The 27258-nt window shown below is 40.6% G+C and overlaps 1 protein-coding gene across 2 annotated transcripts in view; it reads left to right on the top strand.

Moving 5' to 3' along the window:
• LOC149229280 (uncharacterized) overlaps window positions 1–26806 on the top strand; it is a 350336-nt gene extending 323530 nt beyond the window's left edge. For both annotated transcript variants that reach the window (XM_089375808.1, XM_089375807.1), the window contains 3 exons: window positions 24658–24711; window positions 25019–25066; window positions 25459–26806. In XM_089375808.1, coding sequence (XP_089231934.1) covers window positions 24658–24711; window positions 25019–25066; window positions 25459–25545 — 189 coding nt within the window. In that variant the 3' untranslated portion in view covers window positions 25546–26806. The remainder of the gene's footprint in view (window positions 1–24657; window positions 24712–25018; window positions 25067–25458) is intronic.
• The last annotated feature ends 452 nt before the right edge of the window (window positions 26807–27258 follow it).

Genomic DNA, 27258 nt, shown 5'->3' on the forward strand with positions numbered 1-27258 from the left:
AAAGGGTTGATTTGGGGTTTTTTGGGTTTTTGGTGGCAAATTGAGGAGAGGGCAATTTTGGGTGCGGGGATTGGACACAGTTTCTGCAGGGGGTTCCTTGGGGCGAGGTAGGAGACAGTGTTGATGCCTTTAACTGAGGTGGATGGTCAGGAATGAAAGGTGAGGAGCTAAAGAGAGCAAACAATAACTTTGAATTCTCTTTAGACAGTAGAAAACATTGAAATTAAACAAACTTAAAAGTAGAGCATGGCAGGCATGAATTCTTACTTTAACACTTCATTTGTTTAATGTGCAGAAGTAAAAGAAAGGAAATGAGTCACATAACAAGCTTACAAGTACATTGAGAAACACACCATCAACACATGAGTCCACAAGAATCCCAAAGAGCACTGCAAAACCCTGGTCTTCCTTAGCCAAAAATTGCAGAGATACAGTGAAATAATACAATGATAGCTTCTCCCTCAAGAGTCCAACCATGAAAATGAGCAAGAAAGTACATAATATAGATGATCTAACCTCTTTCCCTGCCTCCATGGGTCGAGCAGACTATCCTAGGAGCTGTTTCAACCACTTCTAAACTAAGCACTACAATCTAGGCAGTCAAAACAACTTGCCTCTATAAACTTGGAAACCAATTCATACATTAAATTTTTACCCTTTTCATAAATGAATTTTCTAGAAGAGTTACAAAAGGGTAAAAGTGTCTAAAAAGTGTCACAATTACATCAAAGAGGACCATCATTAACCTCAAAAAGTCAAAAAGAGTCAAATCTGCGTTTTCTGGGCTGAACAATGCATTTCTGGACAAAACTGTCTGACGGGTCGCGCCCCCTGCCTGACAGGTCGCGCCCCTTTGGAGCCCTGTTTGAGGCACTTGCAGGTGGCAAAATTGAGCAAAAGTGGGCTTGTTGGAAAGCTCTGTGAGTCTACTTTCCAATCCAACTGGAATTTTTGAATTTGGAGGTCATTTGCCCTGTCAAAACTTAATTCTCGCAAGACTGGTTTCTGCAACTCAAAAAAGGGGCAGAAAGTCAAATTTTGCATGTATTTTGACCTTCTGGAGGCCCAAAACTCCATAAAAACTCAAGTCCATCCATAGGCATATGTAACTTTGCATAACAAATCAGGAAATGCTGAGTTTTTGTGAAAAGGAGTTGCCATGACAAAGGGTCTCACCGGGGGTGAGACCCGTTAAAGAGCCAAAACCTGTAAATTACCAAAAAATGCCAAAATTACCCAAAATTATCAAAATTTTTTGGGATTTGAGCTGTGGCTAGGCTATTGAGTGCCATGATCTTTGAGTGAAGCCTCAGCCAAGATACGGAGTGGATTGGTCTTCTTTTTCCCCTTTAGGGCCTCGGACAACCGCCTTTGAAACATCTTCATTTTGGCCTTGCACACATGCATTCTTGCCCAGTAATGGTTTTTCATGTTCCTCAGCAACTTTTTATCTTGGTTGGCCTTAGCCAACAGCCTCTCCAAGTGTGCGTTCTCCTGGATGAGCATGGACTCTCGGTCAGCGGGCAATGGATCACCGGGTCTTCTTCGGTTCAAGACTCGGTCACTACAAATCCTCCATAACTCATCAAGTGCCTGCTCATCTTCCAACTGTGTGTTGCGCTGCTCAAGGTAGGTGATGGTCCATTGTGCACCCTCTAGTCTCCTCTGTACCTCAACCTCTGTAGATGATGAATGGTCATCACTTTGCTCATAAGTTTCGGTTTCTGACATAGTTTAGAAGCAAAGTGGACAAACTGTACTGCTGTCTCTGCCTGTAAAAAATGTTGAATTCTATGTTGTTTCAAGGGGAAAAAGACATGAGGGAAATGTTAGGGGAGGGATCTTTTAACAAGGAATTGGGAATATATAAATATAACAGGGAATTTTTAAGGAAAATGTTGCAAACCATTATGCATATAGGAGTACATATTTATAATCAGGGATATTGGAAAATCATTTGCAAAAATCACTGCATATGGGAAAAACATGTATGATAGTGAACATGGGAATATGCATACATGTATTAATAGGGGAAATAGGGAAACATATGCACAAAACATGCTGACATATTCACCGACATTTTCTTTTATTTACACATGCATATGGTGGAGGGAAATTAGGGTTTGAATTTTTGATGCTTTGGGAAAGGGGTAGGGTTTGCATTTCATTTACAAAATGGTATGGGAAAAAAGATATACATATAAGTGTGAGTGAAAGGGGAAGGAGGGAAACAAACACAAAGGGAAAAACACCTTGAAACAACACAAACCCTAGCATATTTTCAACATCAACATTGCAGTCATATGAAGGAGTTTCACTTGCAAAATTTTGATCATTAAACATGTTCATGACATCCACCATTCATAACCAGCAACCATTCCATGTTTAGAACACCTACCTCAAACGATTTGATAGCTTGGAGGGCGTTTGAGCGAATTTGTTTGGAGTTTGCAGCAATACAGTTCAACGGGTCGCGCACCACGCCCAACGGGTCGCGCCCCTCTGACGGGTCGCGCCCGTTGTTTTTCTGCACTGGAAACAACCCTCTGACGGGTCGCGCGCACCTGACGGGTCGCGCACCAGTCTAATGCCCGAAATCGCTTTGCTTTTGCTCCTTTCTCTCAATCACTCTCTCAAACCTCTCTTGCAAGCGTTAGGATGCACAATGAGAGTGATAGGAGGGAATTTGGGTTTTTATAAGTTTCAATTTGAAAAAATTTCATTCACAAACCCACTTTCTAATGTTTTCTCTTTGACACTTTATAACACTGACTTTTTGGTTTCTTTTATCCTGAATTTGACTCATTGAGTGCTTTGACTTGATTCTTTTTGCAGGTAGATCATCTGAGGGATCTTGGGAAGGGGACCAGGGTTGCATTTTGTCCGCTGAAGACTTTTGAAATTTCATCACTTATTTACAAAAATTTGAAAAATGACCTTGGCTTTAAAAACAGAGTTTTTAAATCCAAGGTGAAAATTAGCTGTACCAGATAAGAAATCTTGAAGAAACACTTTTACAATCATCCCTCTGGCTTGCTGAACACTCATTGACCTTTCAGACACATGACCTTGTAAACATTTTTGACCAAAACCCTAGACCTAGGAAATTGACCTCAAGACAAGACGAGACAAGCTTGAAAAAGCTTAATGACTGAAATGACCTGAACCAGCAATGCCAAGAGGGGTACAACACACTAGCTCCTCCATCAGGATTATGGCATGCCTAACGGGATGCAAAATTGACACTGATGAGACACCTACATATGCAAATGCAAAGAGTTTTGATCGCTGATGGAGGGTTTCAAGACCGACACTAACAGAATGTATTAGTGTATTCAGTAACTCTAATGCATGATCAAATCTAGCCATTTTCTCCAACTATACTATTAGTACCTTTAGCTATAATTTACACAAAACTGGTTGATTAAATGAGAATTTGCAAGTTTGCAGACCAAATGGACTATAACTGCAATCACTATAACCTCCCTCTTTTTTTTTGAATGATAACTTGAAATAAGTAATGCAATTCAAATCACCATAATGTAGATCTCTCTCTTTTTGAGGATGAGAAGAATTAGAACCATTGTTACATGTGTTCTCCCGTTCTGTCTGAAAAGGAAAATAGCCCTGTAGAACCTTGATTATGAAATGGATTGAAATATGCAAAGTAGTTAAAACGAAGAAAAGGCAGATGTCACTCTTTATAAGGAGGTGGAGAAGAATTAGGTTACAGGCGCTCTTTTCTCCACCACCAGCACCGGCACTTTTGCAGCATGAAAAAGTCTGCAACCCTATATTTTGATTTTGAGCCAAAACTTAATTAGGCAGCCATAGACTCACGGTGGCTTGGGAGGTCCACTAATGAATTTTCAATCATCAAAGGCCTTGTCGTGCACTTGCAGTGAATAGAATCCAAACAACAGGGACTAATATGCCCTTCCCTTCCTTCTATTCCTGGGTTTAGCTTCTCGGTGATCCACTGGGAGCTTTGAACGGCTGGAATGCTAAAGCTTTAAATGCTCCATGCAATTGGCGCAGAGTTTCTTGTGTCGATGGACGGGTTTGGGAGCTTCGCCTGCCAGGACTAGGCCTTCAGGGTCCTCTCACAGAGGAGACTGGGCGATTGAGCGAGCTGAGGAAGATGAGTCTGAGATCGAATCGATTCAATGGAACCATTCCTGAATCGCTAACCAAATGCCGGCATCTGCGAGCTCTGTACAACTTCATAGAGAGGCATCCGAGGAAGGAATGGGCCGATTTGGTATTCCCATGGCTGCCGCCTCGTTCTCTTGCATCTATTGCCTCAGCTTGCAGGGCTCTCAGATCAATTTCAGAAAAAATCACGGTCCTTGAATCGCAGATGCAGCGTGGGGATTAGAGAAATACCTCGTTCCAAATTTGAATTCGGTGGACGATACCCTCTACCCTTATTTCCTCTATACTCCCACTTTGATTCCCGCAGTTTCTTCTCGAAAATAGCAATGGGGCCACTGCCCCACACAAAGCCCTCTGGAAACCAGGCCTTTAGCGGTGCACGTAGACTTTTTCAGATTGGCAGGATGCACTTGTGTGGATTGCTCTCAATCTCGCACAGTCGTTCTTGGAAACCACGGGGACGAAAATGAACTAGTCCGTGGTATCGTGATCGAGGAAGTTGGCTGTGAAGAGGATTGCCCCTACAATAAGCTTAGGGTTTATAGAGAAGATGGCAGAATTTCTTTCCCGGATGGATTGATGAACTCCTATGGCAGTTACCTAGAATTGAACGTTGGGTGAAACTCCGTAACATGACTTGTTGCACTCAATCAAGGATCTGGGAAGGAGTTATGACTCATACAAGTAAAATTTCTATTATTTCCTGTCTGACAAAAGAAAGGTATGAAAGGGAGTCTACAGAACGCCTTGAATCAGAATCAACACGTTTGCCTCAATGGTGTCCTGAACTTCGGGAATGTATAACAGTGACAGATTATGAGGGTGTCTGGTTCTCAACATTGATGGATATCATCACTCATTCACAGGTAACGTACAAATTTCGATTTTTTGTCCGATTGATAGCTGCCTTACCCGAGTAAGTTGAAGAATTTGATGGACAGAGTGACACTCAGTTTGAGGGCTTCAATGTAGGCCCGTCGCTGGTTATGGAGTGCAGTCTAGCACCACGACTGTCTTTCGCCTCAGTTTCACGACGTTTCCGTTGTGCACATACCATCTCCAATGCAGCAGTCACAAAACCAACCACCAAAGCTGACCACACTTCAAACAGTGATTCAACATTGGAGGAATGTAACGTCTGATGGTTTCAAGATTGTGGGTGTGCCAAAAAGGTATAGAGAAATATGAATGGTGCGCAGAATTTTAAGAGGAACCCAGTGATCAGACTATGATTCAATGTAATGCATAGGTTAGAACGACATGTAGATGGACCCCCAATCGATCTCATATAGTATATGCACAGAGAAACAACCACATTAATTAACAAATAACACGAAAATTGGTGTAGAGGAGCGTTAAACGCAGCATTCAACAGAAGACTGAAGCGACCAGTGGACTCTAGTTCAACGTATGGACAGTAAGTCAGAGACCAAAAATAGAGACCTGCGGATTTCAGAGGTCAGGAATGTCAAGGATGGCAAGATAATGGCTAAAATTGGTCTTTCTTCAACGCAGAATACAACTGTAACGACCGACTACGTTTTTTTTCATATGACTAACACACATGGAGATCACCAGGCACAGGGACATTCAAAACGTTTAGAATTCCTTTAATCGGCGTATAGAGACACAACGCAAGGAAAATCGATTTTCCATTCCAACACGTGGATGCCTTCAAACGTTTTGTATTCCCGTGAATTTCGCTTAGACTTCAAGCTCAACGCCAACGCATGGATCAATCAACCAGCAATATAACTGCACCGCGAGTTCACGACCCACATAACATTAATGGTGAAAGAAACACAACAAAAGGCCACAAGAAAACAGTGACTCAAATATGAGCAGGGCCAGAATTCGCCCGCTCTAATACCATGTTAAACACACATGGGCAACAAAGGAATCTGAAGGATAAAACATGAGAGTACATTTTTATTAACAAATGATTTACATTTATAGTACATATTGTGACCGTTGGGTTCTACATCCCAAGGTCTCTTGGACTCCTTTTGTCTATTCGGCTTCCACACTAACCCATTGAGGATTAGGTGTCCAACACAAGTGTTGTTTCTTAGAAATAAGCTGAAGGAAATTAAGAAGGGCAAAGATGAGAGTATGCAAGCATATTTGTTAAGAATCACCGAGATCAAGAACGATCTCCTATCTATTGGGGAAGTAATTCCTGACAGGGAAATGACGCTCACAACTCTTGGAGGACTGCCATTTGAATGGTATATATTCAAGACTACTCTTCTCAACAATAACGTAATTCTTGGATTTGAAGAATTAATGGCCAGATGCATTCAAGAAGAAACGAGGATGGAAGAGCAAAAAATGCCTGTACTTAAAGGTCATCCCTCTGCTTTTTCTTCTCGTACTAAAAGAAGAAACAATTATGGGGCTAAATTCAAAGGAAAGGCTGGACCAAAGGGTGGAAGAAAAGGACGATGTTACAATTGGAATAAAACGGGTCACTATGCTAGGGAGTGCCCTGATAAAAGGGACTCACACCAGGATGATGATCAAAATCCCTCTCAAGGCAATCAAAGGAATGGCAGGTCAAATGGTAGAGGTAAAAGAAGTGTCGGAAATCAAGGAAGAGGACAACCATTCAAGAAGGCAAGAAATTCCAAGTATGAATCTAACACTGTTAACAATAAGCAAGATGAATATTATCTACCAGCAACTCTATCTACTACTGCTCCCCTGGACTCGCTGGGAAATTGGCTTATTGATAGTGGTGCCTCAAGGCACTTCACTGGTTACAAAGAAGCTCTCTATAATCTGATAGAGAAGGAAACCAACCTGGAAATTGTTCTTGGAGATAATTCAAAATATCCCGTGAAAGGCGTAGGAAATGTCACTCTTCAATTGAATTAGGGTAATACCATCCACTTACAAGATGTATTATATGTACCTGATCTCAAAAAGAACCTAGTGTCCATTTCGGCAATGGAAGACAAAGGCTACAAGGTGGCCTTCAACGATGGCAAGGTACATGTATGGAAAAAGAACTTTAAAGATGCTTTTACTCTTGGGTTTCGAGTTGATTCATTATATCAAGTCAGTGGAAGTCCGTTGGGTGTCATGTCTTGTGACACATCTCTTCAGTCCGAACTATGGCATCGGAGGTTTGCTCACCTTCATTATAAAGCTCTACCCGATGTAAGAAAAATGGTGACCGGGATGCCCGATTTCATATTAAAATAAGAAAGTGTATGTCCAAGATGTGCCGAAGGGAAGCTCAAAAGGGGACCATTCCCCTCAAGCCAAAGAAAGACCTCTGATATATTGCAGTTGGTTCACTTAGACATATCCGGTATGATGCCTGTGAACTCCTTGGGAGGATATTATATTACCTCACTTTTACAGATGATTATTCTCGCAAGACTTGGATATACTTCTTGAAAAAGAAGGATGAAGTGTTCTCCTTGTTTCGGCACTTCAAAGCCTTGATCGAGAATCAAACCGAAAAGAAGATCAAGATCTTAAGGACTGATAATGGGACTGAATATGAATCCAATGAGTTTCATGACTTTTGCAAAAAGGCTGGCATTAAGAGGGAGACTACTACGCCATATACTCCTGAACAGAATGGTGTGGCGGAAAGGAAGAATCGTACAATTGTGGAAGTTGTCCGTGCTATGCTCCATGATCAAAGACTTCCGAAGTTTCTATGGGCAGAAGCTGCAAATACCGCCGTATATGTACAAAATTGATGCCCTCATCAAGCATTGGGTTCCAAGACTCCCAAAGAATTGTTCACCGGTAAGAAACCTGACGTATCTCATTTTAGAATTTTTGGAAACCCTGTATATTTTCATGTACCTAAAGAAAAAAGGAACAAATTGGGTGCATCTGGAAAGAAAGGAATCTTCGTGGGCTATAGCGAAAATACTAAGGGCTATAGAATCCATGTAGCTAGTCAAAGGGAAGTCGAGATTAGTCATGATGTCACCTTTGACGAAGATATGGCTCTTAGCAAGGTAGACAATCTTCCTACTTTAAGGGGATCTAAAGAAGTTGACACCGGGGAACCAAAGGAAAAGGAAGATGAGATGATGCTTGATGTGGAAGAACCTATGGATCCTTTTGATCCTCCTTCGCAAGAGCCTTCCTCTTCTAGGAAGAGGCCTTCATGGCTTAGGGGCACACTTGATGATGTTGAAGGAAACATTGCACCCCGAGGAACCTTCCGTGAAAGTAAGAAGCCGAACACGTATTAGGGATACTTGACCATCATGATCACGATCATCCAAAATGAGCCTTCGTCATTCACTGATGCCGTCAAGCATCAAGTATGGAAGGATGCTATGACCGAGGAATATGAGTCCATTATGAAAAACGATGTTTGGAATGTGGTCCCCAGACCCTTGGACAAAGTAGTTGTCACTTCAAAATGGCTTTACAAGATAAAGCATGCAGTTGATGGAAGTGCGGAAAAGTATAAGGCTCGTTTTGTCGCTCATGGCTTCTCCCAGAAGGAAGGTATAAACTATGACGAGATATATGCACCTGTTGCCCGATATACCACCATCCGCTCAATCATAGCCCTTGCTGCTTCGCAAGGATGGAACCTACATCAGATGGATGTCAAGATTGTGTTCTTAAATGGTTCGATCAAAGAGGAGGTCTATGTGGAGCAACCCGAAGGATTTGAGATTTATGATCGAGAATCTCATGTGTGCAAGTTGAAGAAGGCCCTCTATGGGCTAAAGCAAGCACCCCGAGCATGGTATGAGAGGATCGATAGCTACTTAATGAAGCTGGGATTCACTAGGAGTGAAGCTGACCCTAACCTTTACTTTAAGGTTATAGATGACAAGCCTGTCATACCGGTGCTATATGTTGACGACCTCTTTCTAACAGATGCAGACCCTCTCATTCACGAATGTAAGAGGGAGTTGGCTTCTGAGTTCGAGATGAAAGACCTAGGACTTATGCACTATTTCCTAGGACTGGAAATCTGGCAGAAACCAGGGGAGATTTTCCTATCTCAAGGAAAATATGTGGTGAAGATATTGGAAAGATTCGGCATGGTGGACTGCAAGCCCGTAACTACCCCGATGGAGCTTGACTTCAAGAAGTTAGGCGGTAGTGCTGCCGGACCTGTTTTACGAAATGCTATCGAGTATCGTCAACTCATCGGAGCATTAATGTTCTTGGTGAACTCCCATTCGGATATATGCTTTGCAACAACACATTGAGTCAAGATATGGTTGAGCGTCACCACTCACCTTGGATTAGTGCCAAGAATCTGTTGAGATATCTTTGTGGCACAATCACTCATGGGTTGAGATACACTACCGAAGATGTGAGACTACTTGGGTGTACTGATGCTGATTGCGCAGGCAGTGTGGTGGACCAAAAGAGCACTTCCGGGCGCTGTTTCTCTTTGGGATCTGCCTCGATATCCTGGATGAGGAGGAAGCAGAAGTCAGTGGCCTTGAGCACCACGGAGGCAGAGTACATTGTTGCTAGCATGGCCTCCTGTGAGACAATCTGGTTGCGAAAGCTCTTCAGTGAGCTGTTTGGATTTACATTGGATACCATCATGATTCTGTGTGACAACCAAAGCGAGATCCGTTTATCAGAGAATCTCGTATTTCATGATCGCTCCAAGCATATCGATATCAGGTACCACTATATTCGAGATATGGTGCAGCGAGGAGCAATAAGGCTCCAACATATTGGTATAGATGAGCAGGTCGCCGACATTTTGACAAAGCCCCTAGGAAAGGTTAAATTCCTGACTTTCCGAGAACGACTTGGTGTCGTTCAGAGACCCTCTTATGAGGGTCGAGTATGATGTAATGAGCTCTGAGAGCTCCAAGGGGGCGCGGGGTACTTCTTGGAGCGACATGTGACCACAGGGCGACTCACCATCCCTTGGTGGTGCACTATGTACAGGGTAAAGGTTCAACCTTCCCCTATGACACCCCGTGGCGACTGTGGAACAGGATGATTAGTTCTCCTGTGGACCAGGATGATTCTTTCTCTATGGCGACTGTGGAGCAGGATGATTAGTTCTCCGTGGCATCCACTGGACAGGATGATTTGTTCTTCTGTTGATAGGATGATTAGTTCTCCTGTCGAGGCATCCTACCCATGCAGTCTGGGACTCATGGGAAGTACCTCTCATTTGATCAATGAGCAGGGAAATGAGGTTAGGGACCATAGTAGTACTATCGTTGGACGCATCATTGTATCTATTGTACTCCCTATGCTAGGATGACCTCCATTGATCTGAGATCGGTGAGAGTGGTTCACACTCTGAGACTAACTTCGGGTCAGTGGAGGATGGTATGATACATCCTCAATCATTTCTTCTTTTTCATAGTTCGAGCAGAGCAAAGCAGAGCAGAGCAGAGTGGGGTCAAGCTGTATAAGACAGTGCATTTGATGGATGGATAGCAGCGACGGTCTGACGGATTGCAGATGAAGTTCTCCCTAGTTGAGAGGGAGTGTTAAAATTGGCAACTAGGGCCAAACTCCATGTGGATCACCTTATTTATGGCTTCTAATATTTTTCCTAGATTCCTCTCATCGAGAGGTGTAGGATTGATCTAAAGATCATCTGATTCCGATAAGTATTTATGGAGATATGAATTTATTTTGATTATGGACAAATTGTCAAGGTCGGCTAGCAAACTTATGTAGGCTTAGAAGCCCAACAATCATGTCTATTCAACCTCAACGTTTGCATATAAATACAAGGAGAATTCTCCTCATTTGGACAATTCAATTCACTCATCTTCTCTCTCTCTCTCCTACGCATAAAAGGAGCCTCTCTCTCTCTTCTACGCATAAAAGGAGCCTCTCTCTCTCACACGTGTGGTTAAAAGGAAGACGTCCTAGGGCAAGGAAGACACAGAAAGAAGGATGCTAGGGCAGCAAGTCATCTCTTTGACCAGCGTTGACCTTCCAGAAGTGCGGATTGGGTGTGGTTGCCTCTCCTAGGCAGGCCGCAATTTTTGGCATGAAAATCGAGGTGATCTGACCTCTGGTTTGACCGATGTTGACTGCCCTAGTTTAGGGCTGCAAGTTGACTTCAGAAATCTGCAAATTGACTGAACTTTTGGGGCTGTTCAAGGGTTGTTTCTTCAGGCTGTTCGAGGACAAGTTGACCGGAAATTGACCAAGTATTTTAGAGGTCAATTTCAGCTAGTTTGACCAAGTTTGACTTTGCTAATCTAGGGTTTGCTGCTGCTGATATAAAATTACAGAATTCAGATTTTGTACTATTTCTCTCTGCTGAACTATTGAAGATAAAAGAATATTTGATCAAAGGGTTTCCCCGCATTGGAGTTTGTCCCTGGCTAGCCGCCACATCTTGTGTCCCTTGTCTTGGCTTGTTTGTGTTGATCATTTAATGTTCTAGCTGTACTTTACTTAATGTATATGTGATTGCTAATCTGTGGCTAATAAGAAGAAAAATAAGTAAACTGCTCTAAGCATAGAAAATACCATAATTTAACAAATCCTGACACCTTTGCAGAAGCTTCAAGCCATCCAGATTGGGACATAGCTATGAATGAAAAATATCGTTCATTATTGGAAAATGGTACATGGGGATCTTGTTCCTCTTCCAAAGGGACGAAAACTTGTTAGATGCAAATGGGTTTACAGAACCAAGTTTGGACCAGATGGAAAAATTGATAAACATAAAGCTCGTCTTGTTGCTAAGGGTTTTTCACAAGTTGAAGGCATTGACTATACTGAAACCTTCTCCCCTGTTGCCAAAATGAACTCTATCCGCCTTGTTCTTTCCCTTGTTGCCTCTTTCAAATGGGAAGTCCATCAGATGGATGTTAAATTTTCCTTCTTGCATGGGGACTTGCATGAAGAAATCTATATGGAACAACCTCCTGGCTTTATACAAGTTACAAACAGACTCCAGCCTTGTGTGTCGGCTTAAAAAATCCCTTTATGGTATCAAGCAAGCCCCTCGGGCTTGGTATGCCAAAATGGATAACTTTCTTTTAGATACTGGCTTTTCTAGGTTTCATTCTGACAATATTGTCTCACCAAGAAAGTGGGTAAGTCTCTTATCATTCTTGTTCTTTATGTTGATGATCTTATCCAAGGAAGGTATTTCCCTTTCCTAGTCCAAGTATGCATGTGATCTTCTACACCACTTTCACATGGAAGACTGTAAGCCAACCCCTTCTCCCTTTCAGTCTGGAGCCAAACATTCAGTCACTTGTACTTCCCCTAAAGTTGCTGCTACCTTATATCGTCAACTTGTAGGAAAACTTTTGTATTTGACCCATATCCTTCCTAACCTTTCCTTTGTTATTGGCCTTATTGCTTGGTTTATGCAAAACCCACATGAAAGTCATTGGAAAGTAGCTAAAAGAATGCCTCGTTATGTTTGAGGTACAATTCAGTTTGGGATTCATTACAGTACAGAAGCATCTCCTCTATTGGTTGGTTTCACTGATTCGGATTGGGTTGGTGACCCTGATGATCGAAAGTCCACTGCAGGTTATGTCTTCACTCTTGGTTCTGGACCTATTACATGGGCTTGCAAGAAACAAAGTGCCATTTCCTTTTCTGCAGGAGAAGCAGAGTATCGTGGCGCTGTAGAAGCTAGTAAGGAAGCCCTATGGCTTCGTCGGATCCTGTCAGAATTTGGCTTTCAGCGGCAGCATCTGACTACACTTTGGTGTGATAATCAAAGTGCCATTCAACTATGGAAAGATCCAGTCCAACATTAGCGCAACAAACACATTGAACTTCACATGCACTTCATCAGAAAGCTCATTCATGACCATGTTCTTGAAGTGCAATATTGCTCAACCGATGATCAAGTTGTAAAGATCTTTACATAGGCTCTCACAGAGGCGAAGTTTACTAAACTTCAATTTATGGTTGGAGTTCAAGAAGTTGTCACTAAGGGGGGATAGGCTCTAATGCCTCCTTCCTTCTCCTATTGTGTCGTATTTGTACATCCTTGAATTCTATCCCAAGTTGTTCTTAAGGGGGGATGTTAGGATATTCCGATACATAAGAAATAATTAAGTATAACTTGGTCTAGTGTAGAGTTAGGTAAAGTGTGTTTCTTTACTATGTACTTTTGTAGCTTATAATCCGATGGTCACAATATGTTCTAGACATGAAGTGATCTGACAGTTCATTCTCTCCTCGGTATTACCGACACTTAATTCGTGGCTTAACACCCGATTGGTCCATGACCTCTATTTAAAGAGCATGGAGGGTCATTTGTAGGGTGATTGTTCATGAGAGAAGCTTATGTAAATTTTCTTTCTTTTATTAATAAATTCCCTGAAGTGGCTGCATTGGCTCAAGCCGTGGACTGTTTCCCTCTTTGACGGTTTTAACCACGTCAATAATACTAGTGTATTGATCTGTGATCTGTTTGTGAGCAGCGTCCTTTGGTGTTCTATTTGAGGAACTTACCTTGTAAATTCCTAGGATTAGGTTTTTGGATGTTTAGGGTTTTCCATTGTTTTGCAATAATAAATAGGCCTTCGAGCCTCATTGTAACACAGTTCAGAAGGCATGTAGCTAGTTGATTTCCACTTTTCTACCATCACCTGAGCTAGTTGATTTCCACTCTGCATGTAAACAATTTTTAGTACTTTGTTATTAATGAATTGAAGTTTTGTTTTCGCTGTATCTCTTTGTTTTTGTTAATATTTGTATTTGATTTCGTTCCTTCATAAATCTGGATCATTCCTTCTAGCCTAACTTGTCTCCTTTAGGCTAAAAAAGGGGAAATTACTAAGGGAACAAAGAAATTTTGCCTAACTCTATAATAGAATCAAATAAAAGGGGCAAAAGTCACTTGGAAAAAATAAGAAAAACCCTCTTTGTGACTTTATCAAATAAAATAATAATAAAAGTGCTTCTAGAAGATTGGAGAAAGGTCCCAATGAATCTTTAAAAAGGGGAGAGGAGGTCACTTGACATCATCCTATTCTATCAATCATTTTCTAAAAATTGACTTGCCTCAAAGGAGTCTAGCAAGGGTTTCAAGCGAAACTCACAGCGGATTTTGGTGGACTTCGAGTGCCACCCTAGTTGGCTCTTAGGGGAGATCACTTCAAGTCTTCCATTTGTGATTATTGCAGGTGTTGAAGTGAATTGTTTGAAGGAGAAATCCTCAATATGAAGGATAAATTTTTTAGTAGGGTTATTATATTGCAGGGACAATTTAAGGAGGCCAAATTTCCAATTGTGGAGGCTAGTTGAATTTGGAGGATCAATTATTTTATGAAGGCCGAATTCATCTTCAATTCCAGGAGGTCAAAATATTGCTATTCTGAGTTTGAACTACTTTTCAAATTTTCCAAGATGTCGAGTTCCATTTGTTGAGGCCGAATTGATCTTTGGAGACCGAGTTTGTCTTTCATGGAAGTCACACTAATTTGGAGGGCCGAATCTTTCTTGTGGCCAAATTTATTATTCTTTAGGGAGGTCGAATAGTGCTGAAGTCGAGTTTCATCTTTTGAGGCTGAGTTCATCATTGGTGCAGGCTGAATTTAATTGGAGGGTCGAGTTCTCTTGTGGGCCAAATTCACTGAGGAAATTGCATTCTTCCTTAGGACCAAGCTCATTAAATTATTGAGGCCGAGTTACTTCGTATGGCAAGCCGATATTCATTGAGATAAGCATTTTTGTTTGGAGGCCAAATTCATGTTGTAACCTAAACTTGAAGGGGACGAATCTCGATGCAAAACAAGTCCAAGAAATTGCTACAGGAAGGCCTAATGTATTGCTTCAAAAGGGCTGAGTTATCTCAGATTTCTAAGGTGTGAGTTCATTGTCAAAAGGAGGTTGATTTTGCTGCTCTTCAGAGGTCCAAGTCATCCTCCAAGAAAACTACATTTGCTCAGATTTTGAGGGCCGAATTTGTTGTAGTAGAAGGCCACGTATTGCACAAATAAGAGGTGTCAACCCCAACAACATAATTGACCAAGAAGAGTCCTCAGTAGAAGAAGAAGTCGACATTGAAGAAGAAACTCCAGAAGAAAAAATGAACAAGATAATTGGAAGATTGAGCACCAAACCAAGATTGGAAGTGCCCATGTACAAAGACAACTTAATTATTGAAGAGTTGATCAATTGGAGAAATGCCATGGATAAATTTTTTGACTGAGAATGTAGCTGATGAGAAAAAGTGAAATATACAGTAACCATGATTAAAGGACATGCCTCATTATGATGGGACAACGTGCAAGCAGAGTGGAAGAATAAAGGAAAGGAGAAGATTATCAGCTAGGATTGGATGGTAGTGAAATTAAAAGGTAAATTTATGCCTCTATATTATCAACTAAATCTTTTTGGACAAATGCAAAATCTCAAACAAAATTTGATGTCTGTGAAAGAGTATACAGAAGAATTTTATAAGAGTTGGTCATGTAGAAGAAGACTCTAAAAAGGTAGCAAGATATATTAATCTCTTAAGATAATGCATTATGTGTCTCATTCTTTTTTCCTTGCAAGATAATGCATTATTAACTTATTTGTAAAAAAATATACATACATACGTATATATATGACATTTCACCCGACATTTCCGTTTTTTGGGGGTCACATTTCCAGCCGTACCCATTTCAGAAACTTCCAAACATTTTGGTCTTTCGTGCAACTTAGTTTCTAAATCATCACAATTTTAAGCTTGAAAAACACCAAGGGTGCCACTGATAGCATCTCTTTTCCATTTGAGTGTTGGTTTTTTTTTAAATTGGCAACTAGGGCCAAACTCCACATGGGTCATCTTATTTATGACAGTTGTTATTTTTCTTGGATTCCTCTCTCCGAGAGGTGTGGGATTGATCTAAAGATCATCTAATTCTGACGTGTAAAAATGAAGATATGAATTTATTTGTATTATTGACAAATTGTCAAGGTCGGCCAGCAAGAAAAACAGGCATTCAAACCCCCAGCTCATCCTCAACGTTGCATATAAAAGGAGGAGACCTCAAGACATTCTTTCATCATCTGATCTCCACTCATCTCTCTCTCCTCACTTGATTGGGCATGCAAACCTGGTAGTTGTCTCTCTCACGTGCGAAGGAAGGAGGATTTGTTTGGACTATTTGATTGCGTTGACCAGTTTGATCGAATTGCAGAGGTTGCTTGTTGGGCTACATTGACCAGCGTTGACCTCCTCTTGACTGCAGATTTGGGTGAGGACAGTCTCCTTGGCAAGCCGCAGATCTGGGCACTGAAATCGAGGTGATTTGACCTCCCATTTGACTAGTGTTGACTTCCCTAGGGCTGGCTGCAGTTTGACTTTTGTTGACCAACTTTTGACTGGACTTTTTCGGACTGTTTTGGGTTGTTTGGGCTTGATGTTGGAGGCTGAAGTTGACTGGGTTTGACCAAGCTGCTTAGAGGAAGAATTCTGCCCTGTTTGAAAATTATCAGATTTCTAAATTTGTACTATCCCTCTCTGTTGAACTATTGAAGAATATAAGAAGAATTGATCAAGGGTTTTCCCACATTGGGGTTTTTCCCTGGCTGGTGCCACATCTTGTGTCCTCTTGTCTTGTCTTGCCTTCTACTATTTATGTTAATGTTCTATCTTCATTTTACTATCATGTTGATGTGATTGCTAAACTGGATATTATCATTGGGCTAATAAAGAAATTGAAGTAAATTGCTCTTAAGCATAGAACATACCATTGTTACCTAAAATTAACATGGTATCAAAGGTGAGGTGAAGACAAAGCCCAAGCAAGAGTAAAAGAGCAATCACCAAAGACAGTTGGACAAGGACAAAAGGCCCAATGGGTTCCTCATCCCACTTCCCAGCTGAAGACAAGCTCCGTGAAAAGTCTAACTATCATGGATGGAAGATGTCTCTTTATTTGACCTTGGAAGAACAAGAAGTGTTGGATTATGTGAAGGGTAAAATCCCTGAGCCTCCTTCAAATGCACCGGCTGCTACGAAGACCAAGTACAATAAAGCTGAAGTGAAAGCGAAAAAGATTATCAAAGATTCCATTGACAAGCATCTGGTGGCCTACATCTCCGATTTGAACACCTCCAAGGAGATCTACGGCAGGTTGGTCAGCATGTTCAAGGTTAGTGATGCAAATCATATTTTATTTCTCAAAAATAAATTGAAGGATATTAAGAAGGGAAAGGATGAGAATATTCAAATCCTACTTCTTAAGGATCACTGAGATCAAGAATGATCTACTTTCGATTGGAGGTCATTCATGACTGGGAACTTACTATCACTACCCTTGGAGAACTCCCACCCGAGTGGTATATATTTAGAACCACTATTCTCAATAATGATCGAATTCCATGGTTTCAAGAATTTATGTCGAGATGCATTCAAGAAGAAACAAGAATGGTGGAGCAAGAAATGCCTTCTAATAGAGGCAACCCCACTGCTTTCTCCACTCATGCCAAAAGGAGAAATAATGCAGGGTCTAAAGGTCATTTCAATGGAAAGCCTAGATCTAAGGGTGGAAGGAAGGGCAGGTGCTTTGTTTGCAATAAGTTTGACCACTATGCAAGGGAGTGTCCAAATAGAAGGGACACATCACATGATGATGATCACAATCATTCCAGGGGTAACTTCAACAACAACAATCAAAGGAATGGCAGGTTCAATGGCAAAGGAAAAAGAAATGCGGGACATCAAGGAAATGGTCAACCCTCCAAGAAAGCAAGGAACTCCAAGTATGAAGAATCAAATGTTTTTAACAATAAGCAAAAGGAATACTATCTTATATCAGCCCTCGCCACCGAACTCTTTGGGGAATTGACTAATTGATAGTGGTGCCTCAAGGCACTTCACCGGATACAAGGGAGCTCTCTCTAATCTAATAGAGAAGAGACAAACTTGAAGATTATCTTTGGAGATGATACCACCTATCCCGTGAAGGGAGTAGGGAATGTTACCCTTCAATTGAATCAAGGTAACACAATTCATTTACAAGAAGTTCTATATGTACCTGATCTCAAGAAGAACCTGGTGTCCATTTCGGTAATGGAAGACAAAGGATACAAGGTGGCATTCATAGATGGAAAGGTACGTGTTTGGAAAAGGAATTTTAAAGATGCTTTTACTCTTGGGTTCAGGGTTGACACGTTGTATCAAGTTGAAGTCCATTGGGAGCCATGTCTTGCGACACATCTCTACAATCTAAACTATGGCACCGGAGGTTTGCCCATCTTCATTATAAGGCACTAACTGATGTGAGGCAGGTGGTGACAGGTATGGCGGAGTTCAAAGTAGAGCATGAAGGTGTATGTCCGGGATGTGCTGAAGGAAAACTTACAAGGGAACCATACCCTTCTAGTCATAGCAAGACCACAGATATATTGTAGTTGATCCACTCCGACATATCTGGTATGATGTCCGTAAACTCTTTGGGAGGATACTTATATTATCTCACCTTTATGGATGATTATTCTCGCAAGACTTGGATCTACTTCTTGAAAAAGAAGGATGAAGTGTTCACCTGGTTCCGTCACTTCAAAGCCATGATCAAAACTCAATCTGAGAAGAGAATCAAGGTATTGAGGACTGATAATGGGACTGAGTACAAATCAAATGAATTCCATGATTATTGTAGAGAAGTTGGCATTAAGAGGGAGACCACAACACCATACTCCCGAGCAGAATGGTGTGGCTGAAAGGAAGAATCGTACTATTGTAGAAGTTGTTTGTGCGATGCTTCATGATCAAGGTATTCCGAAGCTTCTATGGGCCGAAGCTGCAAATACCGCCTTGTATGTTCAAAACCAATGCCCTCATCAAGTATTGGACTCCAAAACTCCCGAAGAAATGTTCACTGGTAAGAAACCCGATGTCTCTCATTTTAGAATTTTTGGAAGTCCCATATATTTTCATGTGTCGAAAGAGAAAAGAAGCAAATTGGGTGCATCAAGGAAGAAAGGAATCTTTGTGGGCTATAGTGAAAATTCAAAGGGCTATGGAATTTATGTGGCTGGTCAAAGGGAAGTTGAGATAAGACATGATGTCACCTTTGACGAAGATATGTCCCTCAACAAGATCAACAACCTTCCTGTCCCAAGGAAGGACAAAGAAGCTGACACCAGAAAACAGGGTGAAAAAGAGGACAAAACGATACCTAATGTTGATGAACCTATGGATCCTATTGATCCTCCTCCCCAAGAGCCCTCCTCCTCCAAGAGGAGACCCTCATGGCTTAGGGAGACTCTCGAAGATGCCGAGAGACATATTGCACCAAGGGGGACTTTCCGTGAGAGCAAGAAGCCGAACTGATATCAAGGATACTTGACCATCATGAACACAATCATTCAAAATGATTCTTCATCATTTAAAGAAGCTGTGAAGCAACAAGTATGGAAGGATGCTATGAATGAAGAATACGAGTCAATTATGAAGAATGATGTCTGGGATGTGGTCCCTAGACCCCAGGACAAATCGGTTGTCACCTCTAAGTGGCTCTACAAAATCAAGCATGGAGCTGATGGAAGTGCAGAAAAGTTCAAGGCTCGCTTTGTTGCTCGAGGCTTCTCTCAAAAGGAAGGTGTAGATTACAATGAGATATTTGCACCTGTTGCCCGATACACCACCATCCGCTCGATCATAGCCCTTGCTGCCTCGCAAGGATGGAACCTACATTAGATGGATGTCAAGACCACTTTCTTGCATGGTTCGATCAAAGAGGAAGTCTATGTGGAACAACCCGAGGGGTTTGAGGTTCATGACCGGGAATCTCATGTATGCAGGTTGAAGAAATCTCTCTATGGCTTGAAGCAAGCACCCTGGGCTTGGTATGAGAGGATTGATAGCTATCTGATGAAGCTGAGATTCACTAGAAGTGAAGCCGATCCAAACCTTTACTTTAAGGTTGAAGATGATAAATCTCTCATACTGGTACTTTATGTGGACGACCTCTTTCTGACAGGTGCATACCCTCTCATTCACAAATGTAAGAGGGAGTTGACTTCTGAATTTGAGATGAAGGACCTAGGACTGATGCACTACTTCCTAGGATTGGAGGTCTCGCAAAAGCTAGGAGAAATTTTCCTATCTCAAGGAAAATATGTTGTGAAGATATTGGAAAGATTTGGGATGGTGGACCACAAGCCTGTGACTACTCCGATGGAGCTTAACTTCAAGAAGTTATGTGGTAGTGTTGTCGGACCTGAATAAGGAAATGCTTCTGAGTATCGTCTACTCATAGGAGCGTTGATGTTCTTGGTGAACTCTCGTCCGGACATATGTTTTGCAGTTAATACGTTGAGCCAATATATGGTTGAGCCTCATCATATGCATTGGATTGGTGCCAAGAATCTTCTGAGATATCTTCGGGGCACAATCACTCATGGTCTAAGATACACTGCCGGAGATGTGAGGCTGCATGGTTATTCTGATGTTGATTGGGCTGGCAGTGTGGTGGATCGCAAGAGCACTTTTGGGTGTTGTTTTTCTTTGGGTTCTTCTTCGATATCCTGAATGAGTAGTAAACAAAAATCGGTTGCCTTCAGCACTGCTAAGATCGAATACATAGTTGCTAGTATGGCCTCCTGTGAAGCTGACTAGTTGAGGAAGCTCTTCAGTGAGTTGTTTGGACATGTGCTGGATACCACCGTGATCCTTTGCGACAACCAGAGTGGGATCTGATTATCAGAGAATCTCGTATTTCATGAACGCTCCAAGCACATAGATATCAAGTACCACTTTATCCGGGATATGGTATAACGAGGAGCAATAAGGCTCCATCACAATGGGATTGATGAGCAGGTCACTGATATTCTGACAAAGCCCCTAGGGAAGTTCAAGTTCTTGGCCTTCCGAGAACGACTTGGAGTTGTGGATAGACCCTCTTATGAGGGTCTTGTATGATATGGACATTGAGCTCGGGGAGCTACGTAGGGTTTGGGGTACTTCTTGGAGCGATGAGCAACCATAGGGTGAGTGGTTCAGCCTTCCCCTAGTGGTTTGTTGTGTACATGGTGAGTGATTTAGCCTTCCCCTGTGATACCCCTTGGCGACATGTAGGCAAGATGAGTGGTTCATCGTTCTCCTTCTAAGACATCCTAGACATGCAGTCTGGCACTCATGGGAAGTACCTCTCATTTGGTCAATGAGTAGGGAAATGAGGATAGGGACCATAGTACTACCGATGAACGCATCGTGTACTACTGTACTCCCTATGCTAGGATGACCGATGTTGATCTGGGATCAATTGGAACTGACTTCAGGTCAGTAAGAGTGGTATGACACACTCTCTTTTGATTGGAACTGACTTCGAGTCAATAAGAGTGGTATGAAACACTCTCTTTTCTCTGGGACTGACTTCGGGTCAATAGAGAATGGTATGATACATTCTCGATCACTTCTTCTTCTTCATAGTTCAGCAGAGCAGAGCAGAGCAGTGCATTGATGGCAAAGATAGTACCGACTGGCAGATGGATTAGCATATGGAGTTCTCCCTAGTTGAGAGGGAGTGTTAAAATTGGCAACTAGGGCCAAAATCCACACGGGTCATCTTATTTATGACAGCTGATATTTTTCTTGGATTCCTCTCTCCGAGAGTTGTAGGATTGATCTAAATATCATCCGATTCCGACATGTAAAAATGAATATATGAATTTATTTGTATTATTGACAAATTGTCAAGGTCGGCCAACAAGCAAAACAGGGATTCAAACCCCCAGCTCATCCTCAACGTTGCATATAAAAGGAGGAGACCTCAAGACATTCTTTCATCATCTAATCTTCACTCATCTCTCTCTCCTCACTTGATTGGGTATGCAAATCTGGTAGTTGTCTCTCACACGTGCAAAGGAAGGAGGATCTGTTTTGACTGTTTGACTACGTTGACTAGTTTGACCGAATTGCAGAGGCTGCTTCTTGGGTTGCATTGACCAGCGTTGACCTCCTCTTGACTGCGAATTTGGGTGAGGACCTTCTCCTTGGCAGGCCGCAGATCTGGGCACTGAAATCGAGGTGATTTGACCTCCCATTTGACCAGCATTGACTTCCCTAGGGCTGGCTGCAATTTGACTTTCGTTGACCAGCTTTTGACTGGACTTTTTCAGACTGTTTTGGGCTGTTTGGGCTTGTTGTTGGAGGCCGAAGTTGACTGGGTTTGACCGAGCTACTTAGAGGAAGAATTCTGCCCTGTTTGACCAGCGTTGACTTTTCTGGTTAGGGTTTTTCTGCTGTTGTCATAAATTATCAGATTTGTAAATTTGTACTATCTCTCTCCGCTGAACTATTGAAGAATATAAGAAGAATTGATCAAGGGTTTCCCCACATTGGGGTTTGTCCCTAACTAGTGCCACATCTTGTGCCCTCTTGTCTTGGATTGTCTTCTACTGTTTATGTTTATGTTCTATCTGCATTTTACTATCATGTTGATGTGATTGCTAAACTGGATATTGATATTGGGCTAATAAAGAAATTGAAGTAAATTGCTATTAAGCATAGAACATACCTGATACCATTGTAACCTAAAATTAACAGTTTTAAATTCTGATTCTAAGTGTACTCATTGTCAATGCCACAATTTCAAACTTGCAATTTTTATCCTTAAAAAATAGGGCTGTTATTGGGAGCACCACTTTTCAATTCAAGTGTTGATTTTAAAGTTTTGCTTGCAATGGTACCAATTAGGTTACAAAGACGTAGTTTAAATCTCAAAAATAATAAATGTTGTTGTTAGCACTATTTTTCAGTTCACGGCTTGATTTTGAGGTTTTTGTCAACAACATTACAATGTTTTTAAGGCCATGGTTGCACAAGGTGGTAATTTTAACCTCCCAAAAAACATCACTTTCAAAATAGTGGTAAAATTGACTACTAAATGTGACTTCTAACTTCTAAGAAAACAAAGACCCTTGAGGGTTCTCATTAAGTTGATAACTATGTTAAAACCACACACATATCCAAAGATATAAAATTTGTATACGCTTGTATTAGACAAATTGGTCCTTGATTAGGAGGAATGTTCTCAAGTACGAATGCAATTGAGCAAGTGCATCAATGAGCATGGAGTCTTTGGTAATTTGCATTAAATTGCAGATCAAGATAGGGTGAGTCCTATCAAAAGGTGGAACCTATATGACTCCTACCACACATCTGCATAAATTGGTGATGAGGGTGCATTCATACGTTGTTAACACTTCTTTTATATAGAGGTGTTGGACTACCTATAGCTTCATCCACAACATTAAGAGAAATAGCAATAGCTTCAATGTAGAATGGGTAGAAAGCTTGGTTTATGTGCACTACAACTTGAGGTCGTTGCCCCATTATTGTGATTTGATAGAGAATGATAAAACACGTGACATACAAATCCAAAGGAGGATAATTTTGAGGATGGAGCCATAGTTATAGTTTGAGTGCTTGGAAGCTGAACTTTTGGATAATCATGATGGTGATCATATTTATAAAGTTAACAGAGCACCCCCATCCACTAGTAGGGTTCCAAATGCAGGAATTTACTTTTATCTTCACAACATCCAGCTTTACGTAGGGGCCATGCAGCTGCTGGTTGTGTTCCACAAACATTTCCACCTACTTCTGTTCCTCTTCTTCATGGACATGGGAAAAGAAACTAGAAGTATCTTGTGGCAAGAGGAAAGGTTAATAGATACTAGATTTCTATTTCTTTTTCCTGTTTAGAAGCAGTCTCTAGAACTTAGTACTGTCTTTATTGTGGCTTATATGTAAATATTATATGACAGTTTTAGGTTGAACCTACCTTTGAGCTGTTGACTGAATCTTACAACTCTTTGGTAATGAATGTGATGCTTTATTTCATTTAGTGGTCGATGTTATTTGTTACAATTTGTTGATAGACAAATTTATATGTTGAAACTTGAAGGTTGATATTGATCATTTGATAACAATCTTATAACAACTAGATGATTGATGTTATATGTGCACTAAATGGTTGATGCTTTAATGATCATAGCTATTCAATAGTTAAATCTATGTTTTCTTGTTTTATACCTCTGATTTGACGTTCTACATGTTTTTTTTAATATATATGCATCAAAATATATTAAAATATGTATTATAAAAAAAATGCTCTCGAACCACTTTGCTCCCAGAAGCCTTTTGAAAATTGTGCTTCCCGGACCCTCTCCTGCTTCCACTTCCTGCTCCCCTCTCCCAACAGCCTTGATGCCACTGCTTGCTCTGATGATAAAAGTTTATTATCGGAAAATATTTGTACAAAAATAGCCATTAGCCAAGGCTTTAACTACAGCACAGTGCATTTAGAGTCTATTATTCTGCTTCATGTTGCATTGGGAGTGACATAAGTACATTGTTGTACCCTTGTTGAGCAAAATGCATTTAATATTCTCATACGTTAATACATATCCCTTACAAAATCATCAGCTGATATACCATGCACATTATATTATTATAATTATGTTCTCTTACATGCACCAATGTAAGTTGTTCAATAGAACTTTACAATATTATTTTAGGTTAAGATTCACACGTCTTGAATGAATTTAAATGCAGGGCTGTTCTAATATCAGAATGTATTGCATTTCCAGGTTATAAGATTGCGTTATGGATTTGACGCTGGTGTTCCTTGGACAAGATCTCAGGTAGTCCAAAATAAGTTGTTAAAGTTAAATGTTTTCTACCTAAGAGTTCCACAGAATATTGACGGGAAATCTCTTGTTGTAGCATCTATCGCAATAGAATCTCCTACGGACAGTAGTTTATTGATAAAATATTGCTAGGGCTGTCCAGAAGCAGAAGCAATTTAAGCTTTGTGCAATAGTATAATATCCATTGAATGCTGTAATGTACTATTATTGTTTTTTTACTGAGAAAGTTTACACTGGAATCGAGGATTACCTTTACTTTTATTGCTGAAACAGTATGTCTGAAACTTGTGACATTTTGCAGGTTGCTGATTATTTAGGGTTGCATTATCAGTCAGTTATGGATACAGAGGTAAGTCCCTGCTTTTGCTAACTGACAAGAACTCATGCATATGCCATTGTATTATGAGTATATAAAAGAGAAGCCTAGTGAACAAGTCCATCAAGGCAACTCGACATTGTCCAGTTAACATTATTACGAGGTGAACTAAGCCAGTGTGAAAGGAATGACTCTTCCTTTCTAGTCAGCAATTAATCTAATAATGCACTATGTAATTTCTATAATTTCTATGTGTGGCCTTTAAACCTAGTTGAATTACCAATTCAGTCATATGCATTCCATGTCTGTATTATTTAAAGAACTGGGTCAGCATTTAAATACTTATTTATAGGGATCACACAATTGAAATACTTATTCTTATGGTACACACCATCTATTTTACTAATTTGTTTATTTGTTTCCAGAAGAATGGCCTGAAGAAACTCCGGATACATGCAAAAAAACAAGGTCTACAGCAATATCTTTCGAAGGATATATACGAGAGAACTTAGCAATGCACTTCTGAGCTATCAGGATGGAAAAACCAATCGAATATTTCTAACATGATGCACGCCAATCATAAGAGGAATACTGACTTTCACCCAGTGCATGCTCAAAAAAGACTTTCAGTGAGAAAGTAACCAATTCATAACCTAATATATACATGGGAATGAGGTTGTCACAAAATATAAGATGGGGTACTGACTTTGGGGCCCCCCTTACAGTTTAGCCCCAAGTACTCCCTTGATGATATTATCAGGCGTTGCATTGGTGCTTAACAGTGGTGGATGCGATGAAGATGTTTTTGCTCCCTTCTCTACTTCTGCCTCTATGCATAATAATGATAAGCAGTGGTTCTCTCTTTTCTGGGGTTTAACCTCTTGGCTCACCCTTTCTTAATCTCTTTTCTGTTATTTTTACTTTTGTCTCTTATCTTTTACTCTCAGGAGTAACTGCGGCACCCCCACATTATGTGTGTAACTAGATGTATTTTCTAGTACCATTGGCCTATTCTTTTGCTCACTGGTAGATTCAAACAAAATTATCTATCTTATTTTAAGGGATGGAAGTTGGCCTATACATGGTTGTTTACCTGGGTGTTTCTTACAAAACATAAAGCTTAGAATCCATTGATCTTAGCCTTCTTAAAAGATAAGAAGTTTGGATATGATGAATACAAAATGATCTAGAATGTTGCTTCAGCAGAATCTGGGACTCAAAGCATGCATATGAGGCTTCAGCGTGTGGAGAGTTTTTAGCAGCAAACTTTAAGAATATTTTCCTTGTTTTCTGTGCTAGCCATTGGCAAAATATGTGATCCTGAGATTCAAGCATTTGCCAATAAAGGGAGCATCAACCTGTACAGAAAGAAGCGCACTAGAGATGATAGATAATATTGATGACTCATTATCTGTTGGCTGAATGTTTCAGTCAATTCCAGTACCCTTTTCCAGACATTATGGAAACTGAAATCTTTCACTGATTTAGTATGGCATATGAATTAATTTGCCCTGATATTTTGATTGCAAACGAGGTAAAATTTGGAGCAAGTTACCAAGTATCAAGTTCGAGCCACTTCTGATGATTTTTGCTATCTCTAATATTATGCCCATCACTCCTGTTACAGCTCATATTTGCAAGCTATCAAATTCAGGACATTCTGTGATTATACAGCTTTTGATTGTTTTGTTCGTGTGGTGGATGAGGAGTTCTTTGGCAGTTGTGACAAGAAAACCAGCCTTGAAAAATCAAGTATTTGCATAAATGATCAAAGTGGTTTCTTTGTGAGAAATATATTGAGTTAGATTGTATTGTTCTTTGTGTCAAATATATGTATTTTAGGGTTTTAATAAAATAGAAAATAAGAATATTTTTATGTATAAAGATGTGAAATTTACACAAATCAACATAGATCCATCTTAACTCTGGATCTACCAAACATATAGAAGAATCAAATCTCTCGAGGTACAAACCTTTCTTCATGTTTTGAACTTAAAAAGAGGTTTGCATCTCGACACTTAATAGATTGGAAATTAAGATGTATCTATGTTGATTTTATTACTTTTGTCATTGTTTCTTTTTTGGAGGCACTATTTGTTTCAAGTATCATTTTTATATACCCAAAGAGGGTTGCACCACAAAGAGAAAACTTCCTTTGGTCTAGGCATTAGTGTGAATGGATATATATTTCACCAAAAATTACTTCAAAATTATAACTAGCCTCA

Source organism: Pinus tabuliformis, chromosome J, assembly GCF_031772625.1.
Source record: "Pinus tabuliformis cultivar Carrire ecotype Pingquan chromosome J, CPIR1, whole genome shotgun sequence".
Classification (NCBI taxonomy): Eukaryota; Viridiplantae; Streptophyta; class Pinopsida; order Pinales; family Pinaceae; genus Pinus; species Pinus tabuliformis.